This window comes from Taurulus bubalis, assembly GCF_910589615.1.
Source record: "Taurulus bubalis genome assembly, chromosome: 10".
NCBI classification, from domain to species: domain Eukaryota; kingdom Metazoa; phylum Chordata; class Actinopteri; order Perciformes; family Cottidae; genus Taurulus; species Taurulus bubalis.
The window spans coordinates 20,461,175-20,485,245 of record NC_136598.1 but is presented as its reverse complement, the minus strand read 5'-3'; the positions used below and the strand labels follow the sequence as shown (position 1 = coordinate 20,485,245).

At 41.4% G+C, this 24,071-nt stretch overlaps 1 protein-coding gene across 1 annotated transcript; it reads right to left on the bottom strand.

Annotated features, from left to right (window-relative positions):
• Positions 1-94: 94 nt before the first annotated feature.
• Positions 95-23,014, bottom strand: brwd1 (bromodomain and WD repeat domain containing 1). The gene is made up of 44 exons (XM_079224723.1): positions 22,957-23,014; positions 22,782-22,840; positions 22,635-22,664; positions 22,349-22,408; positions 21,280-21,430; positions 21,056-21,154; positions 19,610-19,770; positions 19,241-19,462; positions 18,546-18,646; positions 17,581-17,651; positions 17,323-17,423; positions 17,140-17,180; positions 16,924-17,025; positions 14,653-14,806; positions 14,414-14,548; positions 13,861-13,989; positions 13,498-13,646; positions 13,157-13,233; positions 12,662-12,886; positions 12,387-12,570; positions 12,003-12,093; positions 11,628-11,738; positions 11,435-11,505; positions 10,894-11,134; positions 10,586-10,702; positions 10,265-10,372; positions 9,941-10,065; positions 9,021-9,103; positions 8,677-8,788; positions 7,798-7,859; positions 7,530-7,685; positions 7,245-7,365; positions 6,936-7,061; positions 6,731-6,797; positions 6,452-6,502; positions 6,126-6,251; positions 5,873-6,025; positions 5,544-5,704; positions 5,210-5,382; positions 3,736-3,861; positions 3,470-3,637; positions 3,045-3,371; positions 2,781-2,918; positions 95-2,690 (listed from the first exon to the last, which is right to left on the bottom strand). The coding sequence occupies exons 1-44, from the start codon at positions 22,991-22,993 to the stop codon at positions 1,213-1,215; spliced, it is 6,780 nt and encodes a 2,259-aa protein (XP_079080849.1). The 5' UTR covers positions 22,994-23,014; the 3' UTR covers positions 95-1,212.
• Positions 23,015-24,071: the final 1,057 nt, after the last annotated feature.

Below are 24,071 nucleotides of genomic sequence, written 5' to 3'. Positions count from 1 at the left end.
AAATACTGAATATTCATTGTCAATGGATAAGATTAAGGCCAAACACAGAACACACCTTGAAATGATGTCTTTATTAATATGAGGAATAACTCATTCATTGCACTCCACAACCACATTGCATTAACAGTTTTCCTGTGAAACCGATTTATTAAAGGTGTAGTATGAAAAAACATTAAGCAAAATGTCATAAAGCGACTGTATTTAGAAACCTCCCCATACACAAAACTAAACCATGTGACTGGCAAAATGTCTTAAGTCATCTCTGAAAATCAATTTAATACTGAAAGTAGATAACACAGAACAATAAAAAGGTCTTCCCAATATGAGAAATCACAGTTATTTTGCAGTAAGTACTTTTGTTTTCATGTACTTGGCAAAAAGGTACCAATTTGTGACATGGCAAGACAATGAAGTTAAATGTAAAAAAAAGAAAAGAAAAAATAAAGCTAATAAAGCTCAAATTTAAATAAACGTTTTGATACCGACTGATCAACAAACCTTTCAGACAATGTCATTATCAATTAACTATTTACATCTATTTACTAGAAAACACAAAACTAATTAATAGAAAAAAATGAAATGGTATAGGGGGGGTGGGGGGGGGAGAGAATACATATTCGATCATTTGGCTCATATCAACTCATAATACAGTCAAGCATTAAGTGTGTGGATTTACAAAGGAGTGCTGTAGTCAAAGTCTGAACATGAATTTGTTTTGTCCCAGTGAGTGTGCTTGGACATCTGCCAACCTGGAATTGTTTCTTGTCCTTACTTTAGCTCAAAAAAACAACTGCATGTCTGAGACTACAGTAAACTTATTTGACCCCTGAGTTTCTAATGCAAAACTAGTGTATGAAATACCTCATTACAGTGTATCTTAGTGCAAGCCATTTAACAGAGGTATATTAGATAGCACCCAAGCGGACAAGATTCCTCAGAATGGTTTACTCTGCTGGCCAGATCACAACAAGCAGTATGGGAGGTGGTGTTCTGCTCTGTATCCTTGTGAAAATCAGCTTTTCAAATGCTTGAATTTGTATTACATCTATAAACATGTTTTTCATAGAAAATATAAATATCCCTGAATGAAACAGATTCACAGCATTTTCTCTCGAGGACTCCAGTGCTACTACCATAATGTGGCCATCAAGTGTCTCTAAAGGTCTCCAGTTAATGTCCGTCTCTCCTCCACAGCTTCTGCTGCTACGTCCTTTACTCACTGTCGTGATAACTTACTGTCCGCTTCCCCCGGTTACGAGTGTTCACACGCGTCTTTTTCTGCGATTTGCTGCGTAACTCGTCACTGTACTCCTCCTCCTCCTCCTCTTCCTCCTCCTCCTCCTCTTCTTCTTCTTCTTCTGAAGCGGACCGTTGGCGTTGCTGCCGTAGCTGGCGGCTGGCCGGCTTTTCACCAACCCCGGACCGTCTGTGACTCCTCCTCTTTGGACCGCTGGCAAACGAGTTTTCAGAGTCTGAAGACGAATGCTGGCTTTCCGAGTCCGAACTGTGATTGCTGCTGCTGTAGCTTTCCTTTCGTTTGTGTTTTGGCCGCCTCGCATTCTTCCTCCTTGAACGATCAACGCCTTGCTGCTGGGCCTCCTCGCTGGAATCGGACCCGGAAGAGGCGTCTTCCTCGTTGCGGTTATCATCCTTTTGTTTGGAATCCCTTTTGGGACGCTTTGAGGAGCCCGACTTGCTGTTTTTATTGTTCTTGGACAGTAGCTCTTTCTTCTTTCCATCCCCCTCATCTTCAGAGTCTGAGGTGTAAATGCGTTTTCTGCTGGAAGACAGCGGATTCCTGGCTTCATTAGGTGAGGTTCTGTTCGACTCCCTCGTATTATACCTGTCTTCCCTCGATGCTGTGGCTGTTTTGTTACCGTTTCCCTGTTTACGCTTGCTTGCAGAAGCAGCGTCTTCTTCAGAGAGAGAGTTGTCACTGATGTATTTCTTTTTCGGGAGGTCTCGGAGATTCCGCCGTCTATTTGATGTATTGTCGGAATTATTCGACCCTTCGTCTGATGAGCCGGTGGGGCATTTCCTCCTCGACTTCCTCTTGGGTTTGTAGTTCTGCTCAGAACTCTCTGAAGCGGAGGTGACGCCACGAGGCCGTTTCGATTTGGTCTTGTTTCTTTTTGGCCTCTTGGTCTTGATTTCAGCCTCCGACTCCTCACTGGAGTGATTGCTTTCTACTTTGCGTTCTTCATCTTTTTTCAGTCTTTTCTTGCGCGGGCTGGATCTCTTTGGAGAATCACTGAGTTCCTCTGATTCAGCACCATCCAGTTTATTATTTGAGGCAGATTTTTGTTTATCTTGGCTTTTTGACGGTGAAACTTTACACTTTTTCTTAGAGTCCTTGTGGTTTGCTTCCTCCACCTTTCTTCCATTTTGGTGTGGGTGTTTCTGAGAACTGTTGACTTTCTCCTCTTCATCGGAGCTGACGGGAAGTTTGTGTCGCGTGGTCCTGCGTACAGTGTCGTCGTCGTCGTCCTCCTCCTCCTCTTCCTCTTCCTCCTCTTCCTCACTTGTAATCCTCTTTTTCCTGGCTTGAGTGGTTGCTTTGCTTCTGGAGGGTTTCTGAGACACAGAAACTTCAGCTTCTCCAGAACTCTCCTCTGCAGCTTCCTCCTGCTCAGAGTTGCTGTCAGACTTGGGATGTTTTGCACTGTGTCCATTCACACGGGACAAAGTATCTGCAGGGGGGGGGGGAATCCAAGTTTTAGATAATCTTTCATCACAATTCAAAGGGTCAAATAATAATGATCGATGAGGACATTTCTCACCATTTCCCTTATTCTTAGCAGCTTGTTTTGACCTTGAGTCTCCATTCTGCAGATTCTGGGAGGAGGATGAAGCATCACTGTCTTTGCTATCCTCCCCGTCCTTGGATTCGCAACCTGATTCCTTTGTTGTCTGAGAAGCTAGAAAAACAAGGGCAGAATTTAGAAAATGTATCCTCTAAGCTGCCTAAACTCTTTCTAAATTCAAACTACATGGTTAACATTTTGGATTGTATGATAAAAGTACTAAGAAGAGTATTTGCATACCCTGTCTTGATGGCTGTTCATCAGAATCGGAGCTGCTCTGGATCACTGCGGTGCGCTTGCTGGTCCGGACTGTGTGGCGAAGGCGGCTGCTGTTCCTTTTCGGCTTTTCCTCCTCCTCATCCTGCTCCTCGAAGTCCTCATCTGATACTTCAAGGAGTTTCATCTTATTCACAGCCGCCCTCGCCGTCTTTCTCTTGAGTGACCTGCGAACCGTGATCTCCTCTTCCCGATCAGAGCCCTGGGATGTTGCGAGGTCAGAGGCCCGGTGGCGATGTCTCTCTCCGCGAGACGATCTGCCGCTGTGACCGTTCATCTCGGCTCTGCCCTCTGAAAACAAGCCAATTCGGAGAGATTTTTGAAATGATGTTGAGTGATGTTTGTGGTTCGCAAAGAGAGAGGCTTAAGACAGTCGTCGTGGTGTTTACCTGTGCGCTTCCTGTCCGCACCGGCACTGTTTCTGGTCATCCGTGTGCTCCGGCTGTTCTTGCTCCTGCTGGGGTAGCGGCGACGTGAAGACTGGGAGGACATCTCTCCATCCTCACCTTCACTATCCTCATCCTCCTCCTCCGCTTCTTCACTATCGCTCTCTGCAACTGGCAACAACAATTCACAGATACAATGTAAGATATGTCCCACTAAAACACGGCATGATTGAAAACTGTATTTGAACAGGAATACGTTAACGCCTGACCTTTTTTCCTCTGCTTGGCACGGTTGCTTCTAGTAACACATGCTTTCCGTCTGAGTTGATGGTGCCTTGACGATCCAGGACGTTTCTCCTCCTCAGACTCACTCAGCTCGCTCTCACTGTCAGACTCTGAAATACATTTTTAAAAATACATTTTATACATTACTTTGGCAGATGCCTTTGTCCAAGGTAAACCTACAATAAGTGAAGGAACCAGATCCAGATAATTGGAAACGCAACCCCTCCCAAATTAACTGCTAAAAGCATTTTTAGAGAACTACGGATTTGCCGAAAAAAATGCTTTACAGTGTCCTCCTGCCATGACCGCTACTCTCCCACAATCTCTCTGGTTCACCTACCCCGACTGGTCCCACAAATCCCACCGCCCGGCCCTCCTCCTGGAAGATGGTACCTTGTCACCATAGAAGAAGTTCACAAGGACAACATTCGTCACATCACCCTTCTCTCCAGCTCTCAAACCGGTTCAAAGTACCGATCTCAGATGAGGACCAGTGCTCTCTCCCACTCGCCTCACCCTGCTCCTGGCCCCCGTGCATCCAGACAGCAGCTTGGATCCTCCAGACCTCACCCCACCCATCTCAGTCCCCTTGGCCTAGACTGTCTGGCCCCCTTCCACCCTCTGTGGGTTCTACCACCTCCACCCTGGTCATTGGCAGCGCCATGGTTCGCGACACTCACCTTCACCCCTCATCCGGCCCCTTTAAGACCCTATCCTGGCACCTAACCATCTATTTTTAAAACATGCTATGGTCCAACCTCTTTTAAAAAAACTGAGTTTAATCCTTCCGTTTTATACAATTTTAGGACAATTTCTAAATTGTCCAATTTTAATTTTTATCAAATGTTTTAGAAAAAGTAGTTTCAACACAACTCTTTTTATGAACAATAACAACAGCTTTGAGACTTTTCAGTCAGGTTTTAGAGCACTACACAGCACAAACTGCCCTCCTTTATTTTCAATCTACATGCTTCCACTCGGCCAAATCCTCCAACGACACGACGCATCTTTTCATTGCTATGCAGATGACACAGATATACCTTCCGCTGAGACCTGGTGAGCCAAAGAGACTAGCTGCTGTTCAGATTGTCTCTGACATCAAATGTTGGATGGCACAAAACTTTCTTCAGCTCAATAACTCAACGTTAGAAGTCATTTTGTTGATCACTTTTAAGGCCCGCCTGTTGTTCTTTTATGTAGTTATTTTGTTCTCCTGTTTTTGTTTGTTTATTTATTTGTTTGCTAGCTATTCCATTTGCTCTTTTTGGTTATTCGTTTGGTTTTGTTGTATTCATTGCCTTTATGGTATGGTCCTTTTTTTGTTTACCGTCATTGACCCTATGTATGACTATGCTTTTCTTCTCTGTAGAGCACTTTGTAAACTTTGTTTTTAGAGGTGCTATATAAATAAAGTTATTATTATAAGGAACCGACGAAGAGGCAAAGTTTCTTTTGTACCTGGAGTTGATGAAGCAGCTTTGGAGCCGGAGTCATCGTCCGAGGAGCTGTGACCTAAGCTCTTCCTTCGACTCCTCCTGGCTCTCTCAGGAACAGACACTTTGGCTGAGGTAGATTTGGTCACCGATGTTGACTCCATTTTTTCCTGAGTTTTCAAAGCAGCTTTCCCTTTACTTGAGTAAAAAAAAAGAGATTGCAACTTTTCATCAGACATGGAACATGAACATAAAACCCTAAATGTCCTGGATTGCTCTGACGGCACCTGAAATGTTTCCTATCAGATTATTGAAAGCATTCATTCGGAAAAAAATTAAAAGCATAACTGAAAACAGACCTTGATGAGGCGTTGGACTGATCCTGCTGCTGCATTTTCTTGCGGAATCTCTGACTGCGGCGGAGCCTGTCGCTGCTTTTGATGGCAGTTTTGTACTCTGATATGATTGTTCGGATTTTCTCCTCGAAGAAGGCAGACATCCTCAAGGTCATACTGTAAATCTAGAACAGCGAGAGAGAGAGGAAGAAAAGCTCAAACATAAAAGATACACATAAAATCTATCAAAAATGATGTAGCCAATAATATTATATTAAATGAACTAAAAACATGACATTATATGGTTATGTCAAGCATTAAAGAGCAGTTAACGTGACATTTCTTCCACTTACCTTGGAGCGCTTATTGGGTGTGTAGGCTTTAGCGTTTGCAAATATGAGCCGGGTGTCTTTGCAAAGCTCTACAGGGTTTTCATAGCGGTCTTCAAACAAGGTTCTTTTCACTGTGTCAAAGTCCATTGGTGTATCAATGATGTCATGGTAGTCCTGGACAAGCAAACAAAACATGATTTAGGCTCCATCAAAACACTGGAACACAAAACATAAGATATTGAATGTTTCCCCTTAGTTTGTTGCGTTAACTTACTGGATAGTTCTGAGGGTTCACAGGCTGTCTGAACGGCTCCGAGTCCTCACACTCAAATACGTAGTTGAGTAGATGCTTGCACTGTTCCTTCCAGGCGTCTCTGTCAGGCACCACCTCTGCAGCACGCTGCAATATTGAGGAGAAAGAGCGGAAATCATCACGACATGTAATGCATGCCATCTGCTGATCTTGATTCATTAACCCGAAATCTGCAACACAATTCTATCAAAACAAGCATGTGTTTCGGACTGATTATGTAATAAAAAACAATGTTAATCAATCGAATGGCAAAGTCCTTTCTTATCTATTCTATCTCATCCATTTACCTGACGCAATCTGTGTCCAGAGGATGTTCCTGGTGCTTCTGTATCCTCTTCCTGTATGCAGTAATCAAATATGGATTATTTGTCTGATTAATAACCAGATTACTTTTTCAATTGCAAAGTTGACCATAGATGAATTACTAAAAATGGAACTATATCTTTCTGACAATCAATTGTAACTAATTTAGGATTCCTGAAATTAACATAGTAATTTCACAGCAGTGCATGGTAGAGCAAACAAATATAATACTAATGACTCAAGATGATTTAAATCAGACTTACCTCATCATCATCATCCATTTCCTCAACAGCATTGTAAATCTCCATGATATCTGTGCAGCTGGGATTACTGGGAAAAGTAGGAAGAATGCGTCAATTTAGTATGCGAGACAACTTATTGGAATGACACTGTGCCTGCTATTTGGGTACCATCACATGATGTAGATTATCACAACACAAATACTAGTCTGAACAGACTAAAACTTACTTGACATATTTCTGGAGGACATTTGTGATGATCTTTGCGGAGTGGGCAATCTTGCTCCTCGGCTCATTGAAAGTGCGGGCGTTATGTGCAATATACCTGGCATCCCAAATTAATGCTGAGAGGTGCCTGTGGATCACCAGAGGTGAGTAAATACACAGTGTCTTCACAAATGAAACAAAACATAAATTATTTGAATTTCAACAGCTGAAGTCTTTCAAGGAGAGAGCTGGGTCAACAGTCAGCTGTGCAAATACTTCCATGCCTTTGCTTTGGTGGTAGGAAGGAGGAGGAAAGACTGGTGGGACTGACCTGTAGAATCTGTTCCTGAGTCGCAGTCTGATGGTGCCCAGGTCAGTGGGATATGCGATTACAGTGCAGTAAGTGGGATACTGGACTAAGTCCACAGGACCAGAGAAGGGAGCTGCAATCTCTATAGCAGAAACAGTGGGGAGGTAGGTAAGCACGAATGGGAAGAAATTATTTAGCTGTTAAAGTAACCTATAGATAATGTGAATGGATTGGGACAAAACGTGTGAAAGTAGAAGTGTGCGATTGAGAGCAAGCAATAAAGAGCTCGTTCACGCGTATACACACCAACGGTGATGAGCTGGTCGATGCCGGCGACGATGCGCTCACACTCGGTGTCTCTGCTCCTCTCCCCCCACTCCTCAGGCAGAGGCTTGTACATCAGCTCACTCATCTCATCTGCAGTCACAGGGATACCACCTCCTTCTGTCTCTGGCTGCTGAGCTGCACAGATTCAATATGCATTGACCCCATTAACCCCACTTTGTGAACGGACATCAGTTCTGTGTTCATGCGTAGATGTGACAGAAATAAGATGATAAGAAGTAATAATTACCATTATCTGGAATAGGTTCGACATCCCAAGGACTCAGTTTCTCTGTTTCCCCGTTGTCCCATCTGATGAAAACACACCAAAGTCAACCACAGTGGCTTGGAAATAGCAATACGGCATGTGGCACACAATTTGATGGAGCCACTGTTCATCAGACCACAAATGAGACAAGAGTTATAGCCCTCCGCCTCCCTCCCTGCCGCTAGGAGACTACTTGAACCCCGTCTCCAGAGTAGTCTGTAGTCTCTGAATAACGGGACCTCTCGTTTACTGTAACCAGTGTAACGTTAGCATGATAACATGGTTGGATTAGCGAGCTAAAGCACCAAATGAGCTGTGTTACAGAAAAAAGTAAAAAAGATAAGACGCTGATGGGAGAGACCAAGTTAACATTTTATTTCAAGAGGTAGATTTGTCCTAAACGGTCGACTCTATTCCCAAAATTTGACCTGCATCACGGCTGATTTTAAACCGCAGATGACGTTCTTGAGGCATTTTTAACCATAAAATGCAGATTTGTATTTTTAAACCAGCATTAATACATTTAATCAAAGCAGTCATATTGAGTTTATAATAATAATTAAAAAGTGTGCAATTACTCAAAATCTCATATATATATAGTGATTAATACAGTCATTGAAAAAATATATTTCTTTCAATTAAAAAAACTAATATTACATAATGGTTACCATTACAAGAACTGTGTGACAAACATGACAGACTGTCATGCCTCTAAATAACCACCAGGGGGCAGACAGACTATTCCCAGACTGACATCAAAAGCAGTGTGTCCTAGAAACTAGGCAATATTCGGAATTGATGGTGGCGCCACAACCACCATATCTCCACAAACCATAACACGATGATGTGTGTTTTTCCCACCTGACTTTGAAGCACTGGAAGAGACTGTCAGGGTATTCAGCCTGGTAGGGCTCCTGACAGACGATGCTACCAGACCACCAGGCATCGTCTATCACTGAGCGAAACCGGTCATCTGCACAGGAAGAGATGTTAAAGGATTTAGGAGGACGAAAAAAACCACATTGTCTATGCAAAAATTCAGAATAAAATCAGGAGAGTAAACATTACTTAGTTTCAAATGTAGACAGTTATAAAATGGACTACTTGGGAGCACCTTTCCTTCTGTGTTTGAAACGGATATGAAGAGGATACTACTCTTCTTCAAAGCTAGGATTTACCATCTTTAACAAGGTGCACAAACTTACTTGGTTGCCAGTTTCTACGAAGCGCCTCATCATAACTTTGCCTCAACACGAGGAAATCTATCACATCTGGCATGTCGTGATACCTGTGGGAGAAATATACGTCACTTTAATGTGGAAGTACAATAAACCAGAGGCTCTCAATCTTGTCTCAATGCATGTCCTTTGGAATAAATTGCAATCGCCTATTTTTTACCCTTCTATGGTCTCTACCCCTATTCGCACAGGACTAGAATAATCTGGGCACGTCTAATAATTTTTTATAATTGCGAATGTTGGGTTTGATTTGAATCCTGTGAGAATCTGCCATGACCGTAATTTATTAAGTACCCAGCATCATTTTTGGATTATTTTTTTTGGGTGTTACACAGAGCGCTGATATCATATCTGAGGGATAATGTCAGTAAATTCAAGTAAAATGCAGACTTTGCTTATTCTCGTGCAAATATGCTGCATGAAACAGACATGGAGGATAATTTCTAATCACATGAGGTGCCATGATAATACTATTAAACATATTTGCAGATTCTAATAGTTATATTCTAGATGTAAAAATGTCCTAAATTTAAATGAACGAATCTAAAAACCTTTCACAGAGTGCCCGAACCCCACTTTAAGAACACTGCAAGACTTTGTCTTCATGAAACTGATGCTAAATTATATTGATTTGATCAAATAAATTACAGTACCAGAAATTCAGCCCACATGTCAAGCCAAAACCAGATTTGTACCCTTAAAATATTTGTTCTGATCATAACACGCACAACCAAAAGCAAGGCATTCACTAGAAAACATTTTACATTTTAAAATCATAACCTCCCTATTTTGTACAGTGCCACAATTAAATGCCACATTTGTGTTGGGTTACTAATTGGTGGAAGAAATGCAACAATATGCAATGTGTGAAAAACTGAGCTGCTTACTTGACAGAAAATGACTTTTCTGATATTTTGCCAGTGCCGTTGTCAATGAGAGTCAGCTTCAGACAGCACAGTGTTGGAGGGCAGACTTCGTATTTGATCCCAGTGATCTTCACAAACTCTTGGTCCTACAACACATTTGTAAAACAAATGCAAAATAATGGGTGCTTACATTTAAACAACAAAAAACACAACTGAAATTCTGTATCCAAGTGTTCTTTTTTCATGACGTCAGTGAAAATGTTGTAAATGATGTTCCTCAGATTTCTGTGTATTCTTCCAAGCGGAATAACATTTTTATTATCTTCGTATTTGCCCTGGTCTTACCCGTAGCTCCATTTTCTTCCAGGGTTGTTTGTCTAAGTTCATAGGATACAGTTCACTTCGGCTCACGGCCTCGATGTAGGCCTCGTGTCCCTGCCGAAAGTAGATCACCTGACAAGACAAGAGATTCAGAGCTTAGACAGTAACTTTCCCACAAGATGAGAAACAAGCTCGTGATCATGACGTCCTGTTAAACCACCAAAATATATATACAGCTGCTGTATATTAAAAAAACAATATGTACTGTCAATAGTTCTAACGTCTAAATTATTCCCCAATCTTCCCAACTCTTGGAAAGTGCCTCTCTTAAGGGAAGGTGCATACCTCATCGCCCATTTGGGGAACAAACGGAGACTTCCTGGGAATGACATCAGTGATCCATGGAGAGGGTCTGAACTCATTGGACACTTCTCTGTTGATGGATGGTCTGACCTTTGGACGCTGAAGATGTAGAACGTTGAAGGTAAATGTGAGCCTGTTTCATAAAATTTCTGACCAAATTCATCTTTATGTTTCCTCCCTGACAGAAGCAGAGTCTGGGCAATGATCGACCAGTTAGGACTCAAGACAGCGAGAAGTTAGGATTAAGTTGGCCACTGTGTATACCGTACACACTGCGTTCAATAACTCACCCTGGGTGACTTGTTCTTTGCTTTCTTGGACTTCTCTTTGCTTTTCTTGCCAGATTTGTCCTCCTCATCACTCTGCTGCTTCTCCTCCTCCTCCTCCTCATTTTCATTATCATTCTCTTCCTCCTCGTCTTCAGAGCTGCTGATTCTGCGCTGCATTCGTTTACGTGACGACAAGGGGGTGGAGGGCTTCAAGTTGATGCCAGCGTCTGCTGTCCAATCCGAGTACTCGCTGGACGTGTGGCTGTCCAATCAAAAGCAGTGACGATTACAAGTTTAAGTTACATATTCGAAAACAGGCAGAAAAACGTAGTTAAATTATTTGTTTTAACCTGCTTTGGGTACCAGATGGGTGGGGATTGCCACCTAAGACAACACAAAGGAGTAATACAACATTTTAACATGAAAGACAAAACTTTACCGTCTATATAATCATTTTTTGTGATTCAGGAAAACCCTTTTATCTGGCACTCTAAAACAAGTTAAAACAAATTCTAAGGATGACTCCCCAATAGGACAGTCTTGGGTCCAAAAAACGTTATACCTTGAGCTGTCACTTTTCCACTCTTCCTCATCATTGGAGGAATCGATTTCACTGCCATCCAATTCATTGTCCTGAACAGATTAAAAATAAAGGAAGTTCCTTACAATCCCCCCGGAAAGACCACAGGTGCTCGTCGAGGACATTTTTTTGCAATGTCACAGGAGAGTGAAGAATGCGATACCTCAGCGTGTACCTCTGAACTTGCCGTTTCCTCTCCCTCTTCGCATGACAAGTCGAGGAATTCCAGCGTGTCACTGCGGCCGTGTCCTCGCTTTGCAGTGCGGGGCTCATCGTCTGAATCATCCTGAGGGGACAGATTACGACTCAAAACCAGTGCAGAGATTTGTACAGAAATAGTTGTGAATAGAGAAATAAATAAAATCTTTGATTATAGATAAATAAATTAACAATCCTATGGAGACTTTATCGACACAGTATATATAATATATAACACCTTTAATGAATATGCTGTTTCCTGCAAAATACAGTACACACTGCCTGATGATTATTCACAATACACAAGTCATTTTTCACATTGCCATTGAAGACTTCCGACATGGAAACCTACTCGACAGCTGCTGTAGATAATGCGTCTCTTCTTTGCATTATACAGAACCACCTCCTCATCTCCTCTGGCTGCTCGAACGCGCTCCTGGAGTCTAAAAAAAAAATAATTCATGATGTATAAAAAGTGTTGTGACTCGTCAAGTAAAATAAATGCTGTAAAATCTCATTAGGTATGTAAACCACTCTCTCTGTTACTTGAGAAATTGTTTATTTTTTACATGGATGTGTGTGTTGAATTCTATTGAGTATTATTCAAATATTGATGTAATCTAAAATGGAGAGATCAAGAATCCATTTCCACTTTGAAACATAAACTAATATAAAACACCACAACAGTACAGACATGGCCTGTGGATGGTGATGCTAATATTGTTATCTCTGGTACCTGTAGCTGCTGAATGCCACCTCTGGCACCACCACCCTGCGTCTCCAGGCCTGCAGGTCTCGCTCTGTGGCCATCTGGCTGCGAGGAGCATTCTGGTGCATCTGCCGGACACCCTCCACCTGTCCGCTGCGACGCAGACCCACATTAGGGGGTGACTGCACGTCCGCTCGATCATTCACAGACACTGCAATGAGGGAGCACATACCTAGCATCCAACAGCTCACTTGATCAATATGCTGAAATAATCCGGTAAGACACTGGTGGTGTATTGATACCTCTACGTGGCGTGCTCGGTGCCGGTGCCAAGGCGAGGCCCTGTGCCTCAGCTTGCCCTTCTGGTCTTTCTTCCGCCACCAACTCTGTCCCAGCCGGGCCCTGCCGGTCTTGTTGTTGCTGGAGATTTCGGATGGCCTCGTCCAAAAGGGTGCTGCGCCTTATCGCAGCTTCATCGTGCTCTGCAGTCTGCTGGCTGATCACCTGCTCCACAACCTCGCCATCACCTGAAGGTGCCATCAAACAAAAATACCAGGAACATGAGTGGGATGTAGCAGAGGTTAACACTGGTTAAACACTAACGGTGGCTTCTGAAGACATAAAAGATATGGTTTAGATGTTGGCTGACAAAGCAGTGAAAATTAATTTGTCATTTATTTATTTATTTATTTATTTATATATATATATATATATATATATATATATATATATATTTTTTTTATTTTTATTTTATTTATTATAGTCAATTTAAGGCCTGCTTATGGCCGGTTGCTTACTGGTGGCTACGTATCCCAGCTGAGGGACCAGGTGTTCAGCAGCAATGTTCTCCCGGCCTGGGACTAAACGCTGGTACCTGAAAAATCAAGAAAAGACATTTTAGAAAATGTTAACTTTAAAAACATTGCATGCACATTTCGTTACATTTCGTTACATTATTCGTTACTAGCTTTAAGTCAAACCAACATTTTTAGCTACAAAACCTTACTTAGTATTGCTTTTCATACTGGCCTAGGGCATCGAGAATTTGCAGAGGACAAACACTTAAACACCTGAGCCCTAGGGAATAACTGAAGACTGAACGGCTGCTGTATAACTGGTAGAAGGTCATCATGTCTACCTTGGTGGATGGGGGTTTCCATCCACATCCACCAAGAAAGGTGGGGGCATGAGATGGGGTGCCTGCTGCGTCTGCTCATCCAGCACGAAGCCGTTGGTGTCCCGGATCAGCGGTCGGTAGTCTGTGTGGAAGAACACCTGGTCTGGAAGCTGCGTGGCGGCCGGGAGAATGAGGAAATTAAGGTATGGCTTTTGTTATGATCATATTTTGTGGGATTATTTTGGGGAAGTCCAATGTTAGATATACAGTACGATTCCAAAGTGTTCAAATTCAAGGGCTATAATAATTTCTTAATCGGCATTACAATAGATTTCATCTGGCTACAATTGTTTGTGTCAAGACTGAAATGAGATGTATCCTTGCCTTCTCATACGGTTTGGAACTGCCGAAGCCAAAGATGAGCAGATGGCCATGGGAGTCTGTGCAAGCAAAACGATGCCCATCAGGGGTGAATTTGCAGTCGAAAACAGCTCCATGACCCTGGCCCTCAATCTGGATGAGAAACACAAAATCGCCCCAGTACAGAAACTCGTTAGCCAGGGAAACTTTCTTGTATGCCTTCTTTTCTTTTTAGATCCTGCAGGACCTTAAAAGAGACTTTGTGCAGCGAAAACAAAAAATGCGGCAGTTGAACAGTACAGAAATAGTTGGAGGTTTTTATTTTTTTTTAAAGGATTCTAGGTCTGAGGTAGAGGTTTCAGGGTAAATGAGAGACGGATACAGGATGAAAAACACTTTAAGGCAAACTGTGAGGTCGAGGTAAACTGATTACAAATATTGAATTAGGTCTGTTTTATTACGGCGTTGCTTTTTGCCGTCTTTGTTGGGTCGTGTGTTATGATTGGTTTCTAATTGTTTGTTCCCCATGCTGCAGAACTGTTGTGTAAATGCCATGTTTCCATAGTGCTCAGTGTACCATGTTGAAGTAGTGCTGTGTGTTTGTCCCTCGGAGCAGATCCCATATGAAAACGTTCCCATCATGGCCGGCAGACAGGATGATCCTGGGGTCGAAAGGGTGCGGCTCCAGGACAAACACCTCAGCCTCGTGGCCCTGAATACAACGTTCAAGTTAGTCTCTGGTTTTAAAAATAGTTAATTTTTGGAGGTTAATTGAGGTGGTTGCAATATCCACAACACAGCCCTGTGCACAATTACTTTTAGGATATGTAGCAGCTGTCCTGTGTAGGAGTTCCACACTTTGAGGAGATGGTTGTTAACAGCCGTGATGACTGTATTATCATGACGATCCCACGCTACCATGGTGACTTTGGGTTTGAAGAAGCTTTCCTCTTCACTCATTGGTTCAACACTGAGAGAGAAACAAACATCAAATGTCAGACACTATATGATGCAAGTCTCAAAGCATACGATCTAATGTACAGTTGATTAATTACAGAACACAAATGACAATCAAATAATGAGCTGCTTGTATCTGATGCTGTATTACAAAAAAAGTAAGTTTTCCATTCATTTTCTCTTTGTTTCCTATTGCAGTATGCATGTTGCTACCTGTTCCCCTTCCACAGCATTAATCTATGTATTTTCTCTTTCACAATATCTAAATCTCTAACATTGCACAGACCTCCCTCTCTCTCCTGGCTGTAGCTGCCTCATTTCACATGTTGGATCTGGTTCTCGTCCTCCAGGAGATTCAGTCTCTCCCCATGACTCCCTCTCCTTCTGTGCGTTTCTTTCATTCCCCTATCTGTGTAAATGATGTGCTTGACATTGTTTCACATTTTTTGTGCAGCCTGTCCTCTTTCCAGGTTACTTGGTGGACCAGAGGTCATGTAGTTCAGGCTCTAACTGCTTAGCAACAATTAGAAATTGCTTGACAATCCCTTGGATCCATCTTTTTTTCTAGATATAATTTTGACATATGGACTAGACTGTTTTTTTATGATCTTGGTTATTCTGTACACAACATTTTACATCTGTACATCCTGGGAGAGGGATCTCTCCTCAGTTTCTCTTCCGGAGGTTTCTTCAATTTTTTCTCATGTTAGAGGGGTGTGAAAAAAGTTTTTCTTATTCCGAAGACAGGGTCAAAAATCGTGGTATGCTGTACAGATTGCAAAGCACCCGGAGGCAAATTTGTCATTTGTGATATTGGGCTTTATAAATAAAAGTGGCTTGACTTGAACAGATTGGAAGCATTTAGTATGATCTGAAGTGTGACCTCTGCTATACAAACAAACCTATGTGATGCTAATTTAACACACAGTACCAAACTGAATACATGTACTGGAGATGGTGAGACAACAGACTGATGAAAAACATTTCTTGTATTTTTGGCCATTAAATTTGAAAGGCAGTGAAAATGCTTTTGGCAGACAAGCCAATTGTAGAAACTGCCAGTGAGGCTCCTTTATATGTCCTCTCATGGCAGACAGATAAGCTCTGGGCGGCAAACACTATTTTGGTGACTTGCATTCCAAAAAACAGTAACGGAAGCTGAAAGTATTGGTAGACTGATATGAATATTAAATCGATGTACTGTATTCGCACTAATACATTATGCTTGTACGCATCCTGTATGACTGAGTGTGAAATAAAGCCTGAATGTTTGGAGTCATTCCTAGTTTGACTGAACAAAGTGTCCACAAAGGTGCTTTGCTAGACAGATACAATGTCAAGGATCTAGCATGCGATTTTGTCCATAAAGCATGACAACAGGGAGTACCAACTAAACCAACCTTGTTCTTTTGTTACTCCCCCCAGTATTTTCACCACCCTCAGATTAAATGTATTTAGTTAGTTAGTTTAATGTTTTAGCAGTCAGATCGCACCGCCTTCATTGATCTACAATTCAGCAACGAGGTAAAAAAAAAAAAAAAGGTCTCCACATCTTGTCAGACCAAACAAATATAAAGCCAAAGCACTTCATTCAAATAATTTATCTAAAAGTTCATTTGGATGTGGGATTAATGCATTTGTAAAATTCATGAGCAAATTAGTGAAGACATTTAGTATTTTATTAAAAGCTAAAGATCTTCCTAAATCAGCATTTAAATTCAGAATTAATGAAACAACATATTTCAATCCATAGGGGGAAGAAATGTCTTCCCAATCTGTTAACTGCTTTACAAAACAGGCGAGACGGCTGTGCTAAGACTAATACAATCCGACAAGTGAATAAATAAAACATTCAGAAAATGAATTCCTCAGCTTACATTAGCACCTGGTTTACTTGTACATGCTCCAACAGCTCCTTGAGGTGAGCAATGGAGCAAATGATTGTGTCCAATACAGCAAATCTTCCAAATACTTTCCTACAGAGAATCTTGTTCTTGCATATCCTGATGCTTAGAAGGTGTCCATCCTTGTCTCACTCTTTATTCTTAAGAGACATAGATATTGAGGACACATCAAAAGGAATCTACATTAAGAATGCACACTGGTGTACGACAGCAAAGTGCTCCTTACCCTGGAAGAGTGGCAGACATGTTGAGCAGGAGGCACCTCCACTGCTGACGCAGATGGAGCTTCCAGACCCGTGCCGTTCCATCTCGGCTTCCACTCACAAACCTGAGACAGGACAGCACCAACCAAACCATGAACCATCACGTCATACACTGTTAAATGTAATTCAGTACATCTATGAAACAAAAATAAATAAAATAAACAATGATTCTACTGTACCTTTCACCCGAGTGGCAGAATTGGATGCTATCAACTTTGTCCTGAACAGAAAGCAGAAATATGGAGAGAAATCATGAGTAATTGTGTCATGTAATTGTTGAATGTGTAATACATTTAACCAGATAATGCAGGTAAAGGTTAATGTTTATATGTTTTCTGTTTGGCATTTGAGAGGGTTCTCACCGTGTGCTCATGGAGCTCTGATATCTTTTCTGGACTTCCGCCTCCCAAGTAATATATTCGGATGACGTCGTCAGTACTTCCTGTTGCTAAGAACATCCCACCTGAAAAAAGGTTTGTTTGTAGTAAATATATGATAGCTGGATGATAATTCTATGAGGCATCAGGTATTATTTAACACATGAAGTTGCATATATGCAGGTTAAATAAACAAAGAGTACAAACTTTCAATATAACAGTCAACCTAAAATGACTAATTACCTGGACTGAATGAAGAGCACACTGTCTGAACTCCTGGTCTCGGCCGCTCTATGAATTTATGTGGCCGATCACTTGAAAGATAGAAACAAAATGTTTTATTAATTGTATTCAAAACAGGACAAGTGACTATATTTTACTGGGAAACTGAAGTGCACAGTAACATACACAATATCTGGTTGCAGGGGACCTTTAAAAAAGGATGTAAAGAATTGTCTTGACCGTTTGCCCACATCATTTGCCTACACATCATTTGCCTACACATGTCCAATGGCAACCAGCAGTTTAATTTTTTACAGCACTAGCACCAGTCCGCACCTTTACATCTCGTGTTAAATTGGCATATTCTTAATAAAAGTAAGTTTAAGTCTCATCCAATCTAACTGGCATTTCAACTTCAGGATGACAGAAGTGACTAACAGTCAGGTGCTTGTCTCACATTCCTGTCTCAGGTGAGACTCATCAACGGAATTTAAAGGAAATAAAGATCACTCAAACGTAGTCAGTATTCTACTTATTTTATAATTGTACCTGGTTGCTTGCTATACAACTAGAAGCTTGAAAGTCAAAGTAAAGCAGCTTTGAATGCAGTTATAGTACCAATAGTAGCCAGAGTTGGGACAGAAAAAGACTGTCAACCAGTTTGACTGGTCTTCCAGCATTTGCAGTAGGTCCATGAAAAAAAAAACTGCCATGTACAACTACCATTTACATAACAGCCTACAGTTTACCATGTTAAACTGTTTGCTCAGCAATGTTAATGTTTCCTTTAAATCATTAATACACCATTCTCAGTCTTTGCTCCCTTAAGAGCAAAACATTTTAAACCTAAATGACTTGACCACGTGGAACACATAATTATTTGCGTCAATGTATATATTTCTCGCAGGGTTTTATTTTCATAATTACTACAGCTGAATATTTGTGAGTGTCACCATTTCAAAAATCACATTTAAAGCAGCACTCACCTAAAGTTGAAGTTGTTGACGTCCCACTGCCAGAAGCAGACAGTGGCATCAGTTCCAGTGGACAGCATGAAACGTTTTGAGCCCTTGGCAAACGGTGAGAACTGAGAACACAAGACATTCCTCGATCAGTCATCTGAACCATTCAAATCAAGAAAGGGATTCTACATGTAGGGTTAAATATTAACCCCCCACCCCTGACCAGACAACCAGACCAGAGTGTAGACAACAATGGTAACAGGCAGTATGTTTCCATCCACCCAGCATCGTGTGCATGTTGCAGTAAAGATTTTACACTTGACAATGGGAAGTTGTGATAGCGATAAAGAGAAGCATGAATGAAAGGCTGATGAAAACATATTTTTAGTATAAAACAACTTTGCCAGTTCTGCTACCACCTCCTCTTGTTTTATTTTAGGCATTGTCAATGCGGCAAAAACATATACTGCCACCCAATCTTTTAGGCGCATTATTATAAATACAATTAATACTAATTCCATCACAGGTGGAAGCAGAAGGTGATGCACAATGTTACAAAGTTATAGACACTTAATCATCTTATATTCGAGCTTTAAAATTAAAAACACAGTATTACCTGATGTAATGGTCACTGGTTCATGTTAACTTTTGTTTCTTTTTTTAATACACAGGCATTTCTTAAAAATGCCAGTGTGCTATCATGACAGAGATCCCTTTACCTGTAGGGAAGTAATGGATCCACTGTGCCCCTGCAGCACAGCCACAGGGGCACAAGTACGAAGGCACCACACACGGATGGACTTGTCACAGCTTCCCGCAGCAATTAGTGTGTTCTCATAATTAACCGCCAAGTCTGTGATCTCTGCAGAGTGTCCTCGCAACGTTGCATGAAGCCTTCCATCAAAGGAAGACCAAATCTTCACCAGACAGTCATCTGAGCCCTGATAAAGAAAAATACCAACTTCTACTTGAGGATATTGTTCAGTGTTTCAGAAGAGCAAAAGCAAAATTAAAGTCACGGTCATCATCGCACATTGAGTAGGGGTATATTTTTGAGTAGGGCAATATGTCGACAAGTTCCATCTTACTGTGAAGATCCTGAGACCGGTGCGATCAAATGCGATACAATACACTGCAGACAGATGCCCCAGGATCCGCCTATGCAGCCGCATGTGCTCATAGTTGCTGACAGGATTGATGGAGCTGAAGCGCTGGGCTCCCGTTAGCTCTCTCCCTCGATGGACCTTCACTGTTGATGAAAAGATGCCAATCATCAGAAAATAGTGTTGAAAATTACAGAGTTGTAACCAGACTGGGATCAACACAAATATGTGGGTATGGGATACAATTACTCTAATATGATAAGGTGCAGAGGGCCATTATCGTCACATGATGGGAGTGAATATATGGAAATATAAGAAGCTGTTATTCTTGGGCTTAACCAAGCATGTAAATGCATCGTCTTCCATTAGACCTTTTTTAAGTACAGTTACGTTTTAAATACTTATGTTGGTTAAATTATTATTTTTTTTTATTCTTTTTCGGGCTTTTATTGATTCTTTCGAGCAGCTGGAGCATGTCAGGAGAACAGAGCGATAGATGGGATGACATGCAGCAAAGGGTCATAGATCGGAATCGAACCCAGGTGAGCTGGATGTCATCCGGGTTACATCAATTTGATTTAAACATCAATGGCATGAACCAAAACGGCCATCCCCATCTTTAAAAAAACAAAACAATATCACTACTGAAGTCTGATGCATCTGGTTTATATATGTTGCTATGGGAAACGACGGAATACCAGAGAAACAAGGACGCCAACCCGTAATGTTCTCATCTGCTTTAAGTTCTCACCGCCTCAATATGAAGTTGTTTAAAAGCATTTCACAAGGCCCTTTTGTAGAGCACGTTCTTCTGATTCACTAATCAACAGTGAGTAACTTCCAAAGCATTTCTTGAAAATCAACAAATAATCCGAAAGGCCAAGACAGTTTTTAACAGAAGACATTGATGCATTGCACACAGGCGTAACGATTCTTTGCAGCACTGTGCAGTAGATAACTGTCACAGCAAATTTGAAATCCTAAAGAAGCAAGCGAGTAAAGCATTGGAAAGATACTAATAATTCTGCATGAATCTCTCGATGAAATGATGGCTTATGATCAATATAATTGTCATGTTAATAACAACTAGCACTGCGGGGTAACAGACTGCATCAAGGCGACCAATCTGGCAAAGTCATGGCAGCGCACCAAACTGTTATTTGACAACAGCCTCACAAAATGCCTTCTACTAAAAACGGAACAGTCAGGGTTAAGAGGAATACCCAGTGAATGATCACAGTCCTTGAAAAAGAATTTTGAATTCTTCAAACTTTTTAACGAGCTCAAGACTTGTCAGACTCGGCGCACATAACATGCAGGGTTAATGGGAACATGCCAAGTACATTTACCAATTTCCAGCAGATCCATTTGTCCATTTAATTTCTTGAACAAAATACACACCAGAGCAATATTGAGTGAGGCCAGACTTACCTAGGTGTGGAGGTTTCTTGCAGTTGAAAGGCCTCTCTGGTGGTCTGCCCCGGTGAAGGGCTGCATATGATGAAGCATTAAATCGCACACTGTCGCAGTCTGAGAATCAAAACAAATAGTTTATCAGTGTAAGAGGCATGTAGAATTATCAATACATAGTCCATTACTATGGAGAGAGAGAAAAGGCAAATTATATATTTGGATGCGCCTTGAAGATGATGTACCTTTTGTAGTCCTAAGCATTGACTGCTTTCCAGACCCCAGGAGAGAGTATACACCTGGGACACATGATGGCACTTCTTTGTCAAGAATTGGTCCAATCTGCTTGCATATCTGTAGCAAATGGTCTGGTGCAATATGTCTGTTGGCTGCAACCTGACAGGTCAAATAAAAAGAAGAAAAAAGACACTAAGTACTGGCATGACACTGAATACAACAATTGTTCAAATAAATAACAATTCTGGTAATTAATTAGGTGACTATAATGCCAAACAACCATTTTAAATGAAAGGATTTGCTGCTCTTGTAAAATGAAGTACTTTGAAGATGTCATCTGCGGCTGTCAGAACTTGTGATCGACATATCTCACTGCTTTCTGATGTATTTTATTTCAATAAAACATATTTATCAATAATGAGAATATTTGTTATCAGTCTGGTTAAGTTTGCTTCATATGAAAACTAGCAACCAAGAAACCAATCTTGATTTGAGACTTTTGTAGGTAGCTAAATTGTACTATATTTATGACATGGAGTGGTCTTTAGTTGTAGATAATATGTCAGGGACTGTAGACGGCCTAAACAGTTTAGTAAGAATAAATGTTGTACTGGGTAGTTTGGTGGTTTCATGTGCTTCTCGACTCATATTCCGAGAGGCGTGGATTCTCTTTTTATGGACCAATCACAGCGCAGGTCACAAGCTAAATAACGCAGAGACAGCGCATCTCGGCCTCTGATTGGCCAGTGGAGCCGTCTCAACGTTGCGAGGAGCCGAACTACCCACCCTTTCTGCAGTACAACAGTCGGGGCTAAATAATATTAAACCCTCTATCCAAATACAGTTTTCTGAACGACCACACGGTTCACTCTGACGAATTAAGTCCGCTGGAACGATTTGCGACCACGTCCACCGGTCCAAATCAAGATAATCCAACGGTAGTCCAACAGGAAAAAGAACAAAGACCGTAAACAAGAACAGAGCATGGACACCGAGTCCCCCCCCCTGTCACAAGACAAAAACAACCCGCCGACAATGAGCTTAAAAAACAGATACGAAGTGAAAGTTAAATCTCACCACATCTTCATATGTTCTCGGGTGCTCGTTCCCCAGCCAGTCCAATCTCCCGGGTAAGAGCTGTCGAAAACACAGTTTGGTAAAGCGGAGTCACCACAGAAAGCACTAGCATGCACACACAGTGAGCCGATAAAAAAAAGAAGAAGCCGGGTGATGTCAAACGAGTGAGGCGGCCAGAAGTATTAAAAAAAAAGTGGACAAGTTTCATGCCCAGACTCAGTCAAAACCGACGGAAACTAGCTAACGTTCGCGGTTAACCAGCAGCAGAGGCAGCCGGGATACACACCTGGTAGTCCTGTAGTTCGCTCGCCAGAACCTGCAGTGGATTACAATATTCAGATTAGATTGCCTCTATTAACTCCGTTATAAACTAGCTAGTCAAACTATTTTGAAATACCACACAGTGTTACTAGTCAGAAGCCCACCAGCTCACCTCAGCCGCTCTCCGACACGGACCCGTTGTGAGGAAACGAGAAATCAAGTAATAGAGCTCTGAAATTGAACAGTGGAGACGTTAACCGTCAGGAAAAAGCAGTTAGGGTATCAATTAGCGCGAGCGATATCGTTGGAAATCAAGCGATCAATCGGGTTTACTTTCTGCGGCTTACCCGACTCAAGGAGCGAAATGTTCCGATTTTTGGCCATTGAATCGGCCGTGATTTGGAGAGGCGAAACAATTTTTTAGGCTAACTTTGTGACTACAGAGACTATGATATATTTATTTAATTTCGGTTACACAGCTCTGACCCCCTCCACGGTTGCTCCCGCTTTCTATTCAGCCTGTTTGCAGTCGCCATTGGAAGGATGAGGCCCGAGCGATACGACTTACTTCCGCCACAGCGGAGTAACACAGGAAAAAGGGGGTGGGGAGGAGCACTTTCAACAAAAGACAAAACGTTGTCTTTGGCCCGATGGCTCGCAACATTAACATTATTTTATGGAGGTCAAGTGTTGATACGACGTATGAATCCACGCGTAAAAATAAAATTAAATAAAAAACATTTAATTGAAATTGCACACAGCGCAGAGATCAAACGACCGCCCCCTTTTCTTTTCTTTTTTTACTGGGATTGTGAGTTCTGCACATGACGTCACACGCAACGGTTGCCAATTGGCGTTATCAATTTTGTAAAATCATTAAACAAGTCCTCAAATGACAAAATACACAATTAAATAGTCAGTTAATTAATGTAATTGTCGCACTAAGTTTATAGTGCCTAAATCCTATATTGTTGGTGGAATATAACTAAGTATATACTCAAGTTATGTAAAAGTACAATATTCAGGTACTTTTACTTTACTTGATAACCATTTCATGTTACTTTATAGTTCTACTCAGCAACATTTATTTAATCGCTTTTGTGGATACTCTGTAGATTCAGATTATTATTAATAGAAAATGTAAGACAAAACAAATACACCCTGCTGTATATTTTTACATTAAGCCAGCTGGCAGTATATAAACATAAGAAAAATGAACCCCAACTTTACCAGATGTAATATTTAAGTGATGTAGCGTACACATTAATGCATCAATAATTAGAATCCAGTTATATAAAATCTGATATTCTGTAATGGCCGTTCTGCATAATGAGTACTTACACTTTTAATAGAGTATTTTATTTACACTATTGCTACTTTTACTATATAAGTGATCCAAATTCTTCTTCCACCACTGGTTATCAAATATCCGATTGGCCAGGACAGCGGACCCCAAGCTGGG